A 20854-nucleotide genomic window follows, 5' to 3' on the forward strand; every position below is an offset into this window, starting at 1 on the left:
CCTCAAAATAGAAAGGTGTTAAATTGATGATTAAAGCTTTGAGTTGCCTATGCTTATACATTGTAACATAAAAATATAAACGTCGATATTTTATATTTTCGAGTTTTTTATTGCTTTAATTTAGCACAAAGATAGATGCATTACTGAATAATTAGATGCAGGAAAATACTCGATTTTGGTATCTGGATGATAATAAAGGGTTACAATATCCTTAATGGTATGTCATATTGGGGGGGGGGGGGGGCGGTGCAGGAGGAAGTGAAGTCTAATGTGTATGCAACCACTATCTTTCACTGTTCTTTTATTTAAAAACAACTTCTATCCACTGCCTCTCCTCAACCAAAGCTGTACTAATGCTTTAATTAGCAATAAAATTCTAAACATAAAAGGTTACCTCGAAGTCACTGTGTGTCACAGTATTAGAAATACGCAGTTAGTTTTTGTGAAAGTCTGACAGTGATGTTGCTATTAAGGAAGCTCATGGGGCATGCCCTGCCCAGGGGTAGGTACCCCGTCCTGAGGGAGTGGTCATAAACCTGAAACCAGGAATGATCTTCTTTAGTGTCACTGGGGGAAAACAATATTGTGAAACCCGAGAAAGGTCAACATTTATAGAAGACAATCGGTACAAAATGTCAGAAAAAATGAAAAAAAAAAAATTGCAAAACTGTCCCTGTGACTAATCTTAAAAGGTGAGCTGAAGAGAATAGGTGCATGTGTCCAGTGCATGCTTTTTATTGAAACATTTTGCAGCAGTGTTGATATGAGCAAAACGGAAAAGCAAATAATTCTCACCCACATTTAAACCTTCAGCATCAATAATCTAACCATTATATCGAAAAGGAGGGTATGTTAACAACTTCCATCACTTAAGTCTCCATTAGGGAACAGTTAGTTAAACACCAGTACCTCTATCCATTAAATATGACTTTCAAAGAAGGTCCTGGAAACCTATGGATGCCCTGACAAGCTTGTTAACATCATAAAACAATTCCAGCTTATTTTCTGCAAATTTAATGCAAACTAAGTTTGCAAGAAAAAAATGGCAAAGCTGCTAATTTGCAGCAAATTTGCAAAAACATAAAATTCCTTTTGCAAATTTGCAGCAAATTTGCGAGAAGTTTGTGGCAGGCCTGAAATTGCTAGGGCAGTATGTGTTGCAAAAGAGGTCCACCAATTCACTTAAGTGGATTACAACTGAGCCGTCTTGGGTCAAAGAAGGCAACTTTTTGGCCTGTAGTTCATTTGTGAGGCAGTCCTGACAGAAAAAAAAGAACACAATAACCCCCGCAAAGATTCTGCTGAACACATTGCCCTCACAACATATTCCGAGCATTTTGCTTCTACAATCTTGCCCCACTAGTCTGCAGTAAACCCATACTTGGTGGAAGGGGTAGAACTTTCAGGGGACTCTTTTGTCCATTATCAAAATTGTTTTATACTATTTGTTATAATTATTGCTGCCATTACTTGAAATATAATCACACACATGCACCCACGTACAAACACGTACACACACGGAGCATTTCCTTTACGGAAAAGTCACTTTTTTGTACAAAGTAGCAATCCATACCACTTTGTCTTCTATCATCTAAGTTGAAGCCTTTTTGTAACCTTGTCACCTTGTTCCTCTCTCTAATTAATAGCTGACTGTTCTCAAACAGGACTCCTTTATTTTTCAGCCAACAAGCTAGTGTTATGTTCCCTTCCTCATTATTCTAGGTGTTCACCAAGTGGAACAGTAATGCATGTTCTATTAGCTTTTATGACTCGAGAAGAAAAAAAAAAAAAAAAAAAACACATCATGAAACTAAATGATTTTATTCTTTTACAAAATGATTTGATCCATGAACTGCGCACACGATACGGCAGCTAATGTGGTTATAAAATGAAGTGAAGGGTAGACAAAGGTTGCATTTCCAGTCAACTCTTGGGGGTTTGACATGGTGAGACAGCACCATCAGAGAAGCATGCAGGGTTCGACCCCTTGATATCTAACCATAATAAAAATCCATCTAATCACTCTGTTGTCCTACCCATCACTACAATAACTGATATTCAATTTGCATGTCATAACACTGACTTGCTGTTGCAATATCTAAGAAATTACATTGGCTGATGGAGAGTATGAATTTAGCCAGCACACTTCCTTTAATTTTCTATGCACTGATGGAATCATTTAGTACCATTAAGATAAGTTGTGCTGTCTGCCTTCCATTTGTTTTTTTTTAAATACTCATGTCATATATGACCCTTCACCCAAAAATATTCCACATTTATGAAGTGAAGTCTCGAAAACTTAAAAAAAATAGAAATCCCTTCCCTCCACACAAGTTTTCCTACACAACTACACAACCTACGCTTGGGAAGCCCCCTAAATGTTAAGAAAAAAAATTCTGGGGAAACCCTCAAACATCTTCTATGTTCAGGTCGCCAACCTAGAAAACTATAGCACAATCAATAGAACCAACACACTTCAGAAAAAAATAACTCCGAGATTGTCCTATTGATCCACTATCAAATAACCAACATACACATATATATAGATAAGCAAACCAAGTAAAGTCTTATTTTCTCAGACAGCATCGCTTTGGGAAACCAATCTGGTAAAACTCGTACATTTCACCTCAAGTGACCTGAGATGACCCGGTTTTCTCTCGCCGTCAGTGCAGACGCACACCAAGCTCCCAAGGATGTTCTCCACTCGTCTGGAAGACAAACAAAGACCTTCTTTGAAGAACATAATGCATCTTTTTGACCATGAACAAAATCTGATCAAACCTGCATATGGCTGCGCATGTTTAATTTCCGCTGCACTTTTTCTTGATTACGGAGCACTGAGCATATAAGGCGGCTGCTGGATATCCTCAGATGTCCTCAGCAAATAGTACATGTCTGGGGTTTCACAGTGTATTTATAGCCAGTAACAGAGGTATCAGAATTTCACAAATATGCACTGACAGACAATTGCGAGAGAGAGAGACAGAGAGAGAGAGAGAGAGAGCCCATATACTTCATATAAAAGTATTCTCATCTGGTTTTGCATTTATGCACTGCAGAGAAATTTTCACTGTATAAATGCTTCACATGATTCACCTGATGGTGTTTTTTTCACAAATTAGTGTATTTTAATGTATCTTGTCATAGAGGACAAAGTTCTCATTGACAAATGAACTGTGTCCATATTTTTACCAACCACTAAGCAAAAAAAAAAAAAAAAAAAGGCAAGTTGTCTAATTTGAAACAAAAAGAGAGAGAGAAAAAAGTAAATTGCACTTGATTAGAATATTTAAAAAAAATTGCTACATTTTTTCCAATTTGCTATCATTTGCACCCACATCTCAAGCAGACTCACAACTCCTACACATATCATTACCATTTATATTTACCATCAACTAGGAAAAGCTGCATCATTTCCAATTTAAAAGGAGAAAAAATCTGTATTAAAAAAAGCAAAATTTAGATATGCACTCAACCACTAAGCAAAAAAGAAGCAAGTTGTCCAATTTGAAATGAACACAAAGAGAGAGAGAAAAAATTGCTACATTTTTCTCCAATTTGCAAGCCCACTCCACTCGTTTCATGGTACTATCATTTGCACCCACATCTCAAACAGACTCACAACTCCTCTACATATCATTATCATTTATATTTACAATCAACCAGGAAAAGGTGCATCATTTCCAATTTGGAAACCTCCTCAGAAATTTATTCTCCCTCCATGCCATTATAAAAGACCACCTCCACTACTACCATCTCCTATACAACCTTCCACTGCATTCACAGAGAATAATGAGATTAGGCGCAAAGATGTGGGAAATACACTTCCACAGCTATTGGTTGATTAGGTATCCCTATGCCCTGAAGGCTGGGACGTCTAGACAGCCGATTATCTAAAGGTTCTACTACACAATATTTGTATGGCAACATTCTTAAGAGTCTGGCCCAGTTTGTACAACAACAACAAGTTGTTTTCACTTCAGCGGGTGAGAGTGTGCCCAGCTCTTTTACTAATTACTGCTTAATATCTTCTGTTTAATATTTCACAAAAAAGACTATAAATAAACAAAATATATACTGTCAGTGCTTGCAAATTAAATGAAAGCAGAAATGCATACTTTATATCTTTGTTGCAAATAATTTATTACTTACGTAATAGTTTTGAATATTTATTTATTTTGAAAAAATTACAAAAAGGCATTTAATTCTTTGAACTTTTTAAAATCTGCCATGTTTCTAAACATATATAGACATATACTGCTACATCACATAACATAAACTCTATTTCACAAGTTAGATGTAAAATCTTGCTGAGTAGCTGCCTTCATTGCCTTCAGTACTAGCATTCTGAACATATCTTTTTTTTTTTTTTCGATGACAATAGCTGTAAATCTAGTGTTAAAATCAATTGTATCCCACTTGAAATAATCTGAATTGTATTCAATCTGTAATCAAAATATCTGACAAAAAGAATAATAATAATAAATTTATTTTAAGTCTAAAATCCATTTTAAATGTTCAGTAGACTTTACATAAATTATCATGAATAATACTACATAAAATATCATAAATAAAATCTAGATAAAAAAAACAGCGGGTGTGAGTGTGATAGCACTAAATTTGATGCCCAGCTCTTCTACTAATTACTGCTTAATATCTTCTGTTTAATATTTCACAAAAAAGTTTGACGGAAATATCTTGTGAAATCACAGGGTAAGGAAGGCAGCATTCATTCTATGCCTCATTCCATGTTACAAGGCAAATGCAGTAGGAACACAAATATCGATTATTGTTGTAAGAAAAAAAAAAAAAAAAACTGGCTCAGTGAGCAAGTTAATCATGCTCAGACTGGTGAGCACTGTTTGATTAAACTCTGTGACCTTACAGACAAAATCAGTCCAAAGTGGAAAATAAAATTGTGGGGCTTTGGCAATCCATCTGTGTCCTCCCTGCTGCCTGTTCACCTGTAAAACTACCAAGTGCACGGAACATAACATGAAAGCAGAAGGCTGGCTTATATTGAGGCACCATGATACCTCAGACTACTAAATATCATGTCAATCCGTGTGGTCCTTTGGTGATGTCAACTGATGCAATTTGGCCCATTTTCGGTCTAAGTTAGTCCTCGATGTGAGGAGATGCCAAGATTGGCTGTTACACCCTGTGGAAGGTCAAATTTTTACAGTCTTGGAACGCTCACAAAAAATGAAATGGATGAAAACTGAAACCCCAATTACCTATTTGTACTACATTTTTTGTACATGTGAGAAATCTTCTCCCCAGGTAGGTTGACAAAACTTGTACCTGTCAATTGTTCCAACCCACCGAGATTTCATGTACATAACCACATATCTCAGACCACCCCAAAGAGTATATGCCAAGAATTGGTTATGCAATCTCTCTGACATTTTTTGTAACTTCTACCTGACTAATAATAATAATAATAATAATAATAATATAAAATCTGGCTAAGTTTGGAGAACAAGAAAATTGAGAATTTGCAAATTGCTGACCTGTGTCCTCGCCTGTTGCCAATATAAAAATCACTCCTTGTGAACATTGAAGTTCTACCATAGTATGGTGGCATTAGATTTGCTCTACTGAGCGTGATGTGTCACTTCTTTTTTGATTTCATATTTCCAATCCTGAATTTAATTTTTCCTAATATTTTTTTTTCTTTAGCACCTTTTCAAATCCTAAACAAACAGGAATTCATTGTGGATTACAGTTAATAAGAGAAAAAAATGAAAACAGAAAAATGGAAATGTATTTCCCCATAAGTCAATGGCATCTCAACTATATTTCAATGACAACAAAGGAACAAACCAATAAAGAAAATAGCTCTTTTTTCCATTTGCTATACATTTACTTAATGTATTTGTCTCAATAATCTTTACTTGATTTTATGACAAATAATATCTGGTTAAACAACTCTGTTGTTTTCTTAGTGAAACAAAATATGATAAAGGAAAAGAAGTATGAAAGTAATGTGAAAAATTCAAAACTGGCGACAGGACATCCTACTTTTTTTAATTTCCACCCTGAAAAAAATATCCTTTTTTTAATCACTATAATAGTCATGTGACTGTGACTTTACAGAAACAAAAACAGAGAGTGAAATGTCACTCTGCGACACATTTCTAAAGAATCCAAACAGGATTTCAAAGAAAAACATCTCAAAAATAATTAAAAAGAGGAAGTTAACATCCATTGTACAGTAATGATGAATTTAAACAACTTGTCTGTCTAAATAGGTCAACTTTTATTGGTACAGCCATTCTTTTTGGGACAATGAATAAGACTGGGTTCCCATACCTAGATCTATCTAAGACCCCATTCCCATAGATTTTAGATCGATCTATCCCTGTGGGGAGTCTCACTAGATTACTGTCAGCTTAGCCTGCTTAAGCGTCTGTCCCGCCTACTAAAAGCTACAAGGGGGTAATTAACTATGGTGTGCGCTTGGCTGACTGCAATTTAGCACGAACCCCCAGGGAGTTAGGTCGATCTAAATCTAAATCTCTGGATTGATCTAAATCTCTGGGAATGCACCCTAACATGTACAGGATCCATCTAACTCCCAGGGCTTTCTCGCTAAATTGCTTTTAGCTTAAGCAGCTTAGATGTCTGACACACCTACTGAGAGCTGCTAAATGATAATTAATTACCCCCCCCCCCCCCCCCCAGAAGCCTGACAGACATCTAAGCCCCTTGAGTTGATTGGAATTTAGCAAGAAACCCCTCCAAGATAAATCGATCAACAGTTAGTAAGATAGGGTCTGGGAATGGTCCCTAAGCTTTGTGCATCAGGGACAGCCAAAAGAAGTCTTTATTATTAATACAGGAGCAACATCTGATAATGTCAACAGAACATGCCAAAACAAATGATCAAATTTCACCATAAACACAATTTTAGTGAAGTTCATCTGAATCCAACAAATGAAAGAGGAAGCAAATTTTCCTAGAAGCTGCCCATATATCAATACAACTAACTTTTATTTTCATTTTTTATTTTTATTATAAGTAAAACCAAAGTCATCATATAACTTATTTTGAGAAAAAATGACTTCTGACAAATTGAAATCAAAGAGGAAGTAAAATCTAAAGCATGATGAAAATAAAAAGAACATAAATATATCTTTATGCTAACATGCTTGTACAAAACCTGATAACATGTCAACTATGATAGGACCAAATACATGTACAAGTAATACCTTACACATATCATCATCACAACAGCATGACCACATTGGTTTTTTTGGAAAAAACAAACAAACAAACAAACAAAAAAACAATGTGCTTTATCTTTTTTTTATTGATATCTCAGGATTAAAATCTCCCTCCCCCCTATATTTCCAATAATTTAAATAATCTTAAATAAATTCTAGATAGGTATTGGTGTATCTAAATCTATAGTAATTTGTCACTTTGTAAGTCAATTTGTACCTAAATAAATTCAAAACAAACTTTCAGGATTTATAAAGCTGGTGCAAAATTAAAACCACATTGTGGTAAAAAAACAAGGGAAAGAAAAGGATGTCTTCCTTGTTATTGTCCCAGGACAAACCAAATAAACCAAAAATTCCATCTTGGTATTGGCCAGAGTATACCATGACATACATAGCTTCCTATCCAACAGCAAATACCATAGTTGCTTTATTTTACCAGTCACGACTCTTTTGGTACATATGCACCCAAGTTTTGGCAGCAATAAACAAGTAAACAAGCAAAGTCATGCAAGGCTAGTTTTGTACATCTCTGTCATCCCAAAGTCGTGACATTTTTCACCATGATGCTCTCCCACTGCCCTCACTACCTTCCTGTACCTGCCACTTACACACTGCACAAAATGCTAGGCTTGGCTCAACTCAAGGTTCCGCATTCAGGATCTTGCCATAAAAAAAGAGGAAAAGCCAAATTTCCCTGCAATCCTTAACAACTTTTACACACCTGTTCGAGCACCATGCAACCCCCATTGAGTTCCAAACTCAAAAACATGTTTAAAGCATTATTACCTTTTCTTCTTTTGACTTTAGGGTAGCTGCAGTCAAAGAAACAGATGTACGCATGCATTTCTCATTTAAAGCAGGGACAGTAATTTCAGGTGTACAAAGGGTGGAATGAGAGAGTCACATCAGTGCCTAACTGTACTTGACCTTGTAGTAGTAGTAGTAGTAGTAGTAGTAGTAGTAGTCTTGGTCGTGGTAGGAGTAGCAGTGGCAGTAGCAGTACAGGGGCTGATTTAGGCCATCTTCTGGGTCTTCCGGAAGACGGTCAGATTTTCAAGTTAACATTGACGGGTATCTAATTTTTTCTGTCGGAAGACGGTCAAAATGGAGGACGGATCAACAAAGATAATTTGGAAGACTGTCAGAAAATATCTCTGAATCCGCCCTGCAGTAGTAGCAGTAGGTAGCAGTAGCAGATGTAGTAAAAGTAGTAGCATAATGGTAGTAGCCAGTAGTAGTAATTTCACTTTTCAACTTGATAGCAAAGCTAGCATTGTGCGAGTAGGAAGACCACATGACATACAACCAATAAGTCAAAGAAACAGGAATATTCAAAAGTAACACATGATAATAATTCTGTAGTTTTTACCTCAACACCAGATGGGCAAAAGGAGACAAGTGAGAGAATGAAAGTGTATTAAACCAGGCCTGTAGCCGGGGGATCCAGTTGTTTTGAAAGAACCTCCCCTTTGGTCAGGAAAAGGTCTATTTTGGGTAAATTTTTATCTAGGTACACATAAGTTTCATAGTAAAAGGTCCACCTTTTTAGAAAAAGAACCCCCCTTTTGAATTAGCTGGCTACAGGCCTGTAAACAGTGGCATAACCCTTTAGATCCAGAGCAGAACAATGGTTTGTCACTTTTAGGCTTCGTTCACATGGAATGTCTATTTTCTAAATTCTATTTTCTATTCGCGGTATGTCTTATGACAGTTACTATAAGTGTACCTATAAGTAACTGGCTCGCGCTGCCAGTAATTACGCTGCAGGATATTCAGGGCACAGACCGTGATCATAAGACATACCACGAATAGAAAATAGAATTTAGAAAATAGACATTGCATGTGAATGAAGCCTTACTAGCCCTTATGATATATTCATATATAATTTTCGTACATTTTACCTTGCTGTTAAGGGGCAAATTGCTGAATTGTCTGGGGAAATCAGTCTTTTTTTTTCTATGGGGTCATCTACCTCAGCTGGGCTCCCTCTCCAAAGGTTGACCTACAATTCAACCATGAAAGAACATCCTAGAAAATTTTAATCAAGGAACAGAAATGTGGCTTGTACATATATTCGGCTTGGATAAAATTCTAATGGCAGAGTAAATTTCTATTAATATCTTTTGTCACTTTGAAGGTTCAACCAATATTTTATTAAAACTAATACGGGATCGCAATTAGATAAAATTATGCTGAATGTTAGGTATATAAATGTTCATGACAAATTGAAACTTATAGTAAACATAATTACTGCCAGATAGTACTATATGTGGGATATTTGTCTCTTTTATATCAAATTATATAATATGCAGAGTTAAGTATTGTTCAACCTTCATCAGGGCTATATACAGAACAGTAAAGCAAACAGAAATATAAAAAAGGGATAGAAAATATAGTTAATAATTAATAACATGTAGGAGTGAAGGATTAACTTGATGTCAACAAACCAGCAGAAAGTGTGGGATAAGAAAAACAATTACAAATTCGTGTGCAATTCTTGGGAAGAATGACGTCTCTGAGCAATACTCTTTAAACTGTATGCTTTGAAACCTTAAGTTTATAAGGGAAGGCTAATTGAGGAAACACACTCTGGAGTTTGACACACACCTTACAATTCTAACTGCAATCAAGCTATCTACTTTGTAGAAATCACCCTAAAACGCTACATTTTAAAAATAGTGCTGGATGAATTTATGAAGTTCCGAACTCCAACACAGACAAACAACAGAGCTATTAATAGCAACGCCCATCCACGCAGCTGTCATCGCTCACTTTAACAGTAAATGACTATCATCCATTAATGATGGTAATGCTACATGGGGCAGCCTACATTAAGGGACAAACTAACTTATATGCACTAGAGCACAGGTAGAAAGGTAAAATCTAGTGCCAATAATCAGGAAATGTGAGCAAAATTATTCATTTCATTAGCGCAGTGCTAGTATACATAGATTAAGTGGTGAATTGGTAACATCTATACTCGGTCTATATCGGTCTGATCTTAGAAGCCCAATCCTTCACTCCTATTCCTATGGTATCAAATAAACCCAGTATTTTCACTACTATCAACATACATATATATATACATATAAGGAAAAAATGATACAACGTCTTTGTATGCAATGCCAAATTTAGTGTTATGAAGTACGATATCCCTTGGTCACACCCTAAGTATGAAAGAGAAAAACTCTCACACCAGCTGCTGAATTGCGAGTTTGGTATATTGCGTAAATGGCTACCCATTCCGCTGATACCTTATTTTAACCTCATTGCACATAGCTAATTTTAACTTCAAAATGCATATGCTATACATAGTAAAGGTATGAGAGGGATTTCATGAGAAAAGTTTTGGTTATGATATATAATGTTTCCAAAAAAAAAAAAAGTTTGGTTTTTTTTTTGTGGAACAGGCCAAGAATTGTATCAGATTCTACTTGCTTATTAATGTTGGAGAATGTAAGTGTTGGCTCATATATCCTACATTTTGGTTAAGAAATAAATAAAAAAATCTTTCCTTAAGGTATTTTAAGCAAGCATATCATCCTCCCCTGTTATCCAAGTCCTTCTGTAAAACATGGACAAAAATATCCATTCAAACCTGTTTTTAAGTCTGCTTGCTATAGAATATGGACAGTACGCAGTTATCAATTTTAATTAATTAGGGAAATGTGATCCTTATGCACCTGGTATACCTTTGACATGAAAAAAATGTCACGACAGATTCACGCACATTGTTACAGTGAATGAATCCGTATACGTGTTCAGATTATGAAACCTGTCAGGCATCAGCAGAAGAAAAACGTCATCATCCTATTGTCATATGCACAAAGTATATATCAGCCACAATAACGTCACTGCATACAGACACTTCCTGAAAATAAAGTATATACAAACTCATCTCCAGCTAATAATTCATCAAGATGTGTTTCAATATTAATCACAGTCAAGGAAAAAACGTCATGAAACACAGTGATGCATATGACAATTTAGTCCCTCAGTGACGTCCGTCTCCACATCCTGTTACGTAGCTTGTGCCCCATCTAATAACTACAAGGACGCAAGCACTGGTATAATTCCCGTCATAATAGGATGGTCACGGCTGGGTATTATCTGAACAGATGATCTCAATAGCCGCAAGTCACTCTCCTACAAATATTTTCACATGATATGGGAGGCATGAGGGGGGGATGTCTGAAGGCCTAAGGGAAAAGGCACATGAGAACATAGAAACAGGAAAAGCTACGGTACACTGAAAGAAGGGGCGGGTGCTAGCACCAACCTGAAAGACTAAGTGTATAATTATATATATGTATATATCACATAAAGAAAACAAGAAAACAGTCAAAATAGCAATACCAGAGAAGGGCATGTCTACAGTACATGTGAAATAAATGGTATATGTAACAGGGTATTGATAAACACAAATTATGAGATATTCATTTATAATGGCCTGAGACTTCCACAGATCAACACAAGGTATTTAAATTACGTTTTTACATAACCCGAGGTACAAAACAAAATTATCGCACATCACACTTTGAAGCCCTCCACTCGTGCAGGTGTGTTAGCACGGCATAACTACCTGGTAACTTTTAATTTATTAACTACCAAATGAAATTAATATCATGACTCGAGCCACTATTTTTGCTATGGGCAGCTTGTCAAGAAACAGACCTACTAAACAAATCTTGAGATGCTTACAGACATATGAAGAGATATGATAAAAGTGTAGATAAACACAGCCAAACGTTCAAATACTTCACACCCAACTAAGCATCACCCACAATACCCCCCCAGCCCTCCACGTAGGAGATGAAACAAACAATTTAACTGGCTATCATCCAGAAATATGAATGAAAAATGTTTGCATTATCTTTATTTGTGATTCGAACCATGCAACTGCACCTTCTATGGAGAGAGTAACAAAAATTTCAACCAAGATGGACAGATAATAAACCGCAGTAGTCAGCAAAATTTCTCATGACTGCATGGTCAGTTCATGTCCATCCTTGGGCTATGGAAATAACGTAACACTCACCACATCTAAACAGAGACGGAAGCTAATTTGGTATACATACCAATGCTTTTAGACTAGTGTGTTTGGGTCCTTGTATTTCAATACTTCCTTATATCAGTTAGGTTGTTTTAACTTATACTGTATGCAAAAGCAGGCTAATACTTCATATGACTAGATCATAAAGTTGCATGGAGCCACAATTGTAAAATATAAGAAAATCAGTATTGATGTTGATAGAACAATTTATGAATAATTTCTGGTGTTGAAAGGTTTGAATGCCACTTCCAAAATAACTAAATTTAAAGTTGTTTTGATCCATGGGATGTCAACAATGGCTCCCATTTTTCAAGTCTTTATTGTTTTAATTAATTAAAATTAACAAGAGTCAATAAAAGTCTTGAACGATCTACTGGATGAAGAAGGAATGGAAGGAAGGATGGTAGGACAAACGAACACATAAATGAAAAGAAAACATTGGATAAATATTTCATTAACTGACAATTTATGCTTTCCTCTTCACTTTATCTTACATATTGCACTGCATCATAACATATGATAGCAAGATAGCATGTCAAAACAATTTGAGATGATCAATAAATGAATTAATATAAAACAAAAACAAAAACTGACTGACGTGATTGCATCTCACCAATGACATCAACCATGAGGTTTTTCCAATTTGGCAAAGCGCCAAAGATATGTTACCAAGAAAGAGCTATAATCAAGGAATAATTGCATTCTTCTCCATATTCTGACCTTGGTATGTTTGTTTGGCTGACCTAACATTGACGTACATTGTCATTAACAGTCTGTGCCGCAGATATTATTAGCTGCTATAATATATAACAGAGACTGAGAGTTGGTCCATCCACTGACGATCTAATCAACAAGCATTCAAATCAGGTATAATTTAGAATAAAAAATATGTTTAAAGTCATGCTTTTAGTCAATCCAGGTGAACCTGCAACTCGTGTAAGCAAGATAGGTAGTTGGGAGCCAATGTTATCCTTTTTTTTTTTTTTTTCTAAAAAAATGAGATCTTCATAATTGTCACATTAATTGCAACTTTGGCCTATGTCTACCACATTTGAAAATTTCATTGAAATCAGGATAAAAAAGCCCCCTATGAAGATACACAAACATGCATCATTTCTGCTTGGTTTATTGCAACAAAATAAGAAAAGTTGCTACATATACTCTATTTACCTGGTATAGCCCAAAAGAAATGGTATTGTAATTAAGAAATGATGCTTCATCCAAAACAGCATTTAATCCATTATGCCAAATTTCTAAGAAATTTCAAATGCAATGAGACCATCCACTAAACTCAGGTATAATATATGTGCAACTTCCAGATTATAAAGTGTCAAAACAAAAACTTAGTCACAAACAGAATACAAATGTCCCGGCCATTTCACAGAATGAGCTCAGAGATGGAGAAACCTGCCTTTAGAAAAGAAGAAAAAAACTAAAGAGCACTTTGAGGAGGCAGACTTCTGTCAGAGCAAAATGTAAATTAATATCGATAAAATAAGGAAATAGTGTTTTAAAATATTTTAAGACTCTTATGTAGTTCAAACTACAGTATAACCACATCTTACCATCCTGAATAACTGTGTACCCGGAAAATTTCAACAAAATTTAAGAATAAACTTTTTGAGGCAGTTCATGATGTGCATTTTCTAATGCTCCACTATTATAAGAGTAAATGGTTTTGGAGAAAAGAATCTTAATCACCATGCAGCGTTCTCTCTATTACGTCAAAGGACAGACCACTGTCCATTGTGTGCAATTATAGACCAAAGAAACAAACAAATTCAATGGACTCGTGACAAGAGAAATTATCTTGCATATAGTCTATCATTTATTCTGAAAATCAGACTGTGGCATGGTAAACTTCTTGTTGTGACATATGCTTGCTCAGTTCACACAGCCATGGTTACATCATTTCTTACTGCATGTCACGTTGATTGTTGCCTCAAACATAATTCTCTTTCTCACAATATCCAACCACATAGGCTAAAAATGGACAGATAAATTGTTTAGGATTATAAACACATGGCACAGGTTTAAGTTATGACACGAAAAACATGCGTACATGCAAACTCCTATGCATGTATGCACATTGATAACAACGCGCCCATGGTACCATGGATATTTCAATAATTGGGTACTTTTGTTCTAAACGTTTGTCTTTGTATCTTAAAGTATATATATATATATATATATATATATATATATATATATATATATATATATATATATATATATATATATATATATATATATAGACTCTAATAAAGGCAACACTATCAATCTAGACTGTACTAAATATGGCTCTTTTACAAGACTTACTTCTCCATGTGGTAGTCATAATTGGAATAATAACTGTTACATAAATGTCTCCAGGGAACTTCAGCATATTTCAGAAATGAGTCCCAGGAACATCACCACAAACCAATACAAAATGGTGCGTAAAATAATTCATAATTTGATAAATGCATGTATGGTTGTGAGACCAAGAATGGCATAATGCAATCAATTTTTTTTTTATTATTCACAGACCGAAAGAAACAAATTAAGCTCAGATTTCACTGAAACTGGTAAATAATTGGTACATTACCAACAGAGGTGGTGCAGAGCTGGTACAAAACTGGTACTGAACTGGTATTGGTGTACAACTGACACATGGCTAATAAATGTAAACTTGGTACAGAGTTAGTAAAGAATCCATGTAGAACAGGTACTAGTACAGAAATAGTGCAAAACTAGCACATAACTGAAACAACTGGTACAGAACTCAGGCCCGTAGCCAGCAATTTCAAAAGGGGGGTTCTTTTTCTGAAAAAGTGGACCTTTTCCCACGAAAACTTCATGTACCTAGATCAAATTTTACCCAGAGTGGACCTTTTCCAGCAAAAGGGGCGGTTCTTTCGAACCCCCTGAACCCCCCCTGGCTACGGGCCTGGAACTAGTATAAAATTGGTTTAGATCTGGTACAAAACTGGTATAAGGCTGTTTACAACTGGTACAAAACTGGTGCAGCTTAAGATAAGCCACCATTGTTTTGCTTATTAATGTAACTATTAATTTCAAAAAGTTGGTGCTGGCTGTGAATAATTGCAATGTACTTTAAATATTGTTCATCATTTGATATTCCATGAGGCTTTAAGATACACTTTAGGGGCAATAGCAATGTTATTCTTAAAAACCTCTATGGCACTAATGAGTCAATCCATAAACTCCAAAAAATCTGTCAGTTAATATACCTAGTAAAAATATAACAGATATTTGAACATGTTCAAGTAATTACTGAAAGTTTACTTAAAATAGCATGTAAATGACTAATAAGGGCACTCAGCCCCCAATGTACTTTCTATATGTCCCTGGATCATAATGGTTTCGATTATAGAGTTATTATGTATGATCTTTTTTAGGGAAAATTGTTTGCAATTACTGGTAGTTGGTAAGACAAAAAACATATCCCCTATAGAAACATTAAACTGTAGCAAAAATAAGTGTAGAACATGGACTATAATATTTCTCCAAAGTGTACAACATACTTTATGATATTTATCCTAAGTAAAATGCAAAGCTCTAAGACAAAATGCATACATTCACTTGCACAGGGAGCACGTAACTGCTTTAATTTCTTTTTGCAAATTGCAGTGGTTACATTGCCATCTACGTGGTAGGCAAAACAATTTTTTCCCCCAAATACCACAAACCAGGATTCTATACTCTAAAGTGTGCAATCAGCCAACCTGCCGAATCAGTTTGAAAACTCAATTCAACTGCGCAAAAAATTAGCACTCTTAGGGCCACCCAGCTCTTCTGGAAGCAATTCCAACAAAAACACAAAAAACATGTAAAAAAAGTTTTCAAAAATTAAGCAACTTTGGCCTAGTCTGTGAGAAACAATAGATGGGCAATGAACTCTTTATTAAAGAGGGATCAAAAGGCCAGACACCTAATTGGAAACAATATCAGATCCAGATTTTGAAAACTTGAGGCAATGAAGCGATGCCTTCCTTAAAACATACACTCAACTCGAGTTTATAGTAAGTTCTCTTTATAACTGAACAAAAGGAATTGGTTCTACTTCGCATTAATGTGTATTATTTTGAGTATAATAATTATCAAAGACTTGAGAATAAAAATAGTGTATTTTGATTATTTTTATAGTAATACAAAGATGTATATATAATATATAACTGTTTGGGAAGTATAGAGTTTAAAAAGAGTGAATTCTTACCGTACCACAATTTGCCTAAATAAAGGTTATTCTTATGTTGTTGAAATTCAAATCCCAAAACCTGTAATACTATACAAACTAGGTGTAAAGTTTTAACTAAAATAAATAGTGTGTGTGTGTGTGTGTGTGTGTGTGTGTGTGTGTGTGTCAAAAACTTATATTTTGTATATAGTAAAAATATGTGTGACAGAGACATTGCAAATAGAAATGAAAGAAGTTGTCATGTACATGTTAAATTTTAGAGCACTTTTGAGGTTTTTGAAATTATGAAAATTGTTATAGTAATGGTACAGCTTCATGACCCAAAATGGTCTCTAACATACATGGCAAATTTAGTGCATGCTGCAATTGGAACATCATTCCCCAGGTACTTATTTGTTCGATTATATCACAAATCGGAGAAGGAATTACCCTTTTAAGTCAATTTTCTGTCTCCACGAAATCAGTAATCAAGCTCTTCTGACATTCAACGATTGATGCCAATTTTCACTTTTCTTCCCCAGAAGGTTAAGTACAGGGCAGGAGGCCATAAAAAAATTAACAACTCAAGGTGATAATTGGCCACTTCTGTTAAATCTCTGATGACGTTATGAGAAAGAAAAACACTTGAAGATAACAAGACGGTGCCACTGCTTGCTGAGAACAATAGGAAACCAATACAAGAGAGCCTAAATTGAAATAAAAAGAGACCAGAAGACCCCCACGCTGCTCCAGAACTGATACAAGTTATCTCTGTCTGTAACACTTCTCTTTTCTTCTTGAGTTACTATTAAAACAGAGATTGGTTACTATCAAAACAAAGATGGATTACCAGGTCTTGCACTCCATTATTGAGTCTGGGCCAGCTAATCCAGCAGAGAGAAACTGCATTATGAAAAATGGCGTAAGTTTTCACTAAAAATATTATATTAAAAAAAAAATGTAAAATCTAAATACCATCATGTCAGATCTGACTGCTTGGTTTTGTACAGCACTTTGCTTAAGCTTAAAAACCAAAAGTACTTTGTGGTAATATTTTTTTTTTTTGCTCCTTATTATACCAAATACAGCATGATTAGAAAAAATATATACGTTTAGCATACATATATACCTTGACTAAGAAAAAAACAAAATTTCCAGACATAATTTTTGAGCTGCACTCAAATCAGCAGGCATAGATGAGATTAAAAAAAAAAAAAAAAAAAAAAGTGGCACAGTGCAGTATCCCTCCAGGCAAGAGGCAAGCTACTTTACCATTAAAAATGTCATTTCATTTATGTGGTTTTACACAAAAATGTAGAACCTGGCCACGAGCCACTGCACAAGATAAGATGAAAAAGTTGCACTATCTTTGCAATGTTTGTAGTGCTGATAGCATTCTGCTGTCTCTATCCACATCGGCCTTTTTAAGTACGACTCTAAATCTGCCATTATGGCATACTTAAGTCAGTTGAAAGCTTTCCGATATATCACAGTGATCTGAAGCAAACAAAATGTGATTGCAATCAAGCAGGTGGGTCCACAACAATCATCCACGCAATAATAACGTGGGGCACGAAAAGTACCCCCTTTAGACACCAAGACTTACACCTATAATCCCTTTGATTGCAATATCTTTATACTCCAAGATATTCAAAATCCACCGTTTCAGAGGATAATAATATCTGATATCAGGTCTATGCACTTTCAATTAAAAATGATGATAATGTTGTCAGTTTAGGAAGTCAATGCTTCAAAACACAGGGTGTAAGAGTGGGAATGCATATAACCTTAGTGCTGCAGAACCGAGTCAGAACCGATCTGTGAAAGTCTCTTATGAACAGGCCTTGATTCATTTTGTTTTGGTTTTGCTGTTGAACTCTCCTTTACATAGCCACTGCAGTTTCTCTCCTTATTTGAACATTTGATCATCATTACAACTGAACAGCTTAATTGCTACCACAGACTGCCAAAACATGTATTATATTAAACTTTATAATAAAACATATAGTTTGTTGTGATTTAAAGCCAGTGCAATGGCCAATTAAATAGAAGAACCTGTACTATTGGCATTCTGCCATGAAATTGACATTTTGTTGTATTAAATATACTTTTCATCTTGAAATTATGGGATATTCTGATAATCAATTTTTTCATAAGTTGTCCTATTTGTAACACAATAGCAATTGGACTTCCTCCATCTCTTACCAATTGTGTTTATGACAGAAGTTGTTTTTCTTTTCAATTCTTAAAATGCATCTTAAATTGAAATTACAAATTACTTCTTTAATTTCTATAAATTTTCTTTTCCGTTTTTCTCTCTATTCACCTAATAGTTTTCTCTGTTTTCATTTCAAATCAGTTTCAGGAATGCAGATAGTGGCCAGGCTATAGCCGTCATGGCAGCTGCAAAAATGCCGAGTCATCCCAACTATGTAGTCTCCTACAGATGTTCCTTAATGAATTCTGCCTGCTGCAGGTGCAGGAGGCCGGTGGAGTTGTTATTAAAAAGATGTCCAAAATTTGAATACATATCTGAAGCACCTGACTCAAAAATCCCCCATGAAATCTACAGGAATAGAACCATGTTATCATTGGCCATGGTTTTTGGCAAAGGATCAAACTTGCACTGGCTTCAAATGTACCATACCATGTTATTAGCTATCAATATGTAAATTTCTACCCTAAATCTCTGTTTGGGGTAAAGCATCCCAACTGAATGGTCAAATTGCTGTCTAAATTCAAAGTAAGATATATCATCCAAATTTCAACATATACATAGGAAACAACTCACAGAAATATTATCAATTATATTTTTACCACCAAAATAGCAGTTATACCAATTATTCTAGAATTTGTGCTCGAAATCGGACCCAGGACCTTTATAGATGACTACCCTGCATTACAATCTTTTAAGAGATAATTATAATGAACCAAACTTTTCAGAAAAAATCCATGGTCTAACTTTGAATATTGGAACAAATTCATTTACCACTGGAAAGTATGGGCAAATTGTAGTTTACTCCAGGAAAAAACATTTTTGGGCCAAAATAACAGTTGTTATCCCTTTAAATTCAGCATTGAACAATACATTCCACTTATATGATTTTGTATTCTTTTATAGTGATCTAGCTGTGTCAGACCTTGGACAAGATTAAGTGGAATCAAAACATTTTACTACAAAAATTAATAAATAAATCAATAAAAATAAATAAAGTTGACATTTATATTAAATATCATCATGAATGTTTTCCAGAATTAAACGAATTGTGATGACCTTAAACAAAAAGGCTCATTTGCACTCCATGATCTCTGCCAGTGTTTCTTTTTTTTATCATAATTTCAGCCTTACTAAGGCTGATGGAGGCTTGAATCGCATGAACCAATTTCCACACTGTAGAGAGCTTCTATCTGGTCAGCCACTTTGGCCATTAATTCATTGACATAAGAAGCATCGAGAAAGAATGATAATTTAAACTCAAGATGACATAGTTACAATACCACTCAAGCTGCATACTACACAGCATTTCACTTCCAATGGTCAATTGAATAAAAATCAAATTATTCATTGGCGACATAGACCGTGACAAATTTGGAAACAAATGGTTGTCCATTGGAATGAGGCAATCTGATATAATGAACTGACCAAAGTAGCTGGACAGTCCGTTATAGTGACTGACCAACAGCTGTCCCTACTTACTGTAATTTTGTCTGGACAAAGAGATGGGCACACAAATGCCAACCATCAACTGTCATCTTAAATCAAAGAAAGTGGATTCAGTGTACCTTTCTAAGAAGTTAATTACATTAATGTTTGCAATACCATGTCTTGATAGTTTTGCACGTATCTCTAATAATAATAAAGCTGTATGACAGGTGCAGGGAAGAGGGGAGAAGAGGACTATGCCATTCCTCTCAGAAAAGTCAGATGAAAAATTCAGAAGATCAATGAAACAATTAAATCTCACAAAATTTCAGACGAGGCATGCGCTACCTCAATCCACTTATGTTTATGATAAATTAATGTAAAAGTACATGGTACCAGTATCATATAGAGGAAGGTAAAAAATGAAACTGACTTACAAAACAGTTTTTCTATTCTGATTATGGCATTCATTTACTCTGTTCAGCTTACACTATTCTGATAAAAGTACATATGACCTCCTTTTCAGCCATCTCTTCAAAGGGCAAACTGAAAGATGAGAAATAATAATAATAATAATAATAATAATAATAATTTCTTAGAAAGTTTTGGAACATGACAGTTAATATCAGTGTCATTTTTAATATTTGTTATTCTATATTTTAAACTTAAAGAATACACATATCTTAAAATTATTCAGAAACAGTACAATATAAAGGTATATATGCATGGCTAATATTACCAATATGATA

General features: G+C 35.0%; 1 protein-coding gene and 1 long non-coding RNA gene across 44 annotated transcripts in view; one reads left to right on the forward strand and one right to left on the reverse strand.

The window, feature by feature from the left end:
* LOC112042478 (uncharacterized) overlaps positions 1-20854 on the reverse strand; it is a 169049-nt gene that overhangs the window by 42050 nt on the left and 106145 nt on the right. For 18 of the 43 annotated variants that reach the window (XR_015335238.1, XR_015335262.1, XR_015335242.1 and 15 more), the window contains 3 exons: positions 20543-20651; positions 20160-20215; positions 9131-9231 (listed from right to left, as the gene is read on the reverse strand). The exons of 5 other annotated variants lie outside the window; for them this stretch is intronic. Coding sequence is in view for 5 of the 38 variants with exons in the window: in XM_087016240.1 (XP_086872366.1) it covers positions 2620-2708; positions 9131-9231 (190 nt within the window). In the remaining 33 variants the exon portion in view is untranslated. Of the gene's footprint in view, positions 1-2619; positions 2709-9130; positions 9232-10959; positions 11123-16912; positions 17081-20159; positions 20216-20542; positions 20652-20854 lie in introns of those variants that run through there. 20 more of the 43 variants (XR_015335237.1, XR_015335255.1, XR_015335268.1 and 17 more) reach the window with 11 other exon arrangements.
* Positions 11533-20048, forward strand: LOC147761300 (uncharacterized). The gene is made up of 4 exons (XR_015335279.1): positions 11533-11623; positions 14810-14989; positions 17005-17384; positions 18822-20048. It is a non-coding gene; the product is annotated as an uncharacterized LOC147761300 (long non-coding RNA).

This window comes from Lingula anatina, chromosome 6, assembly GCF_051362555.1.
Source record: "Lingula anatina isolate TDL-2025a chromosome 6, LinAna3.0, whole genome shotgun sequence".
In the NCBI taxonomy this organism is placed as follows: domain Eukaryota; kingdom Metazoa; phylum Brachiopoda; class Lingulata; order Lingulida; family Lingulidae; genus Lingula; species Lingula anatina.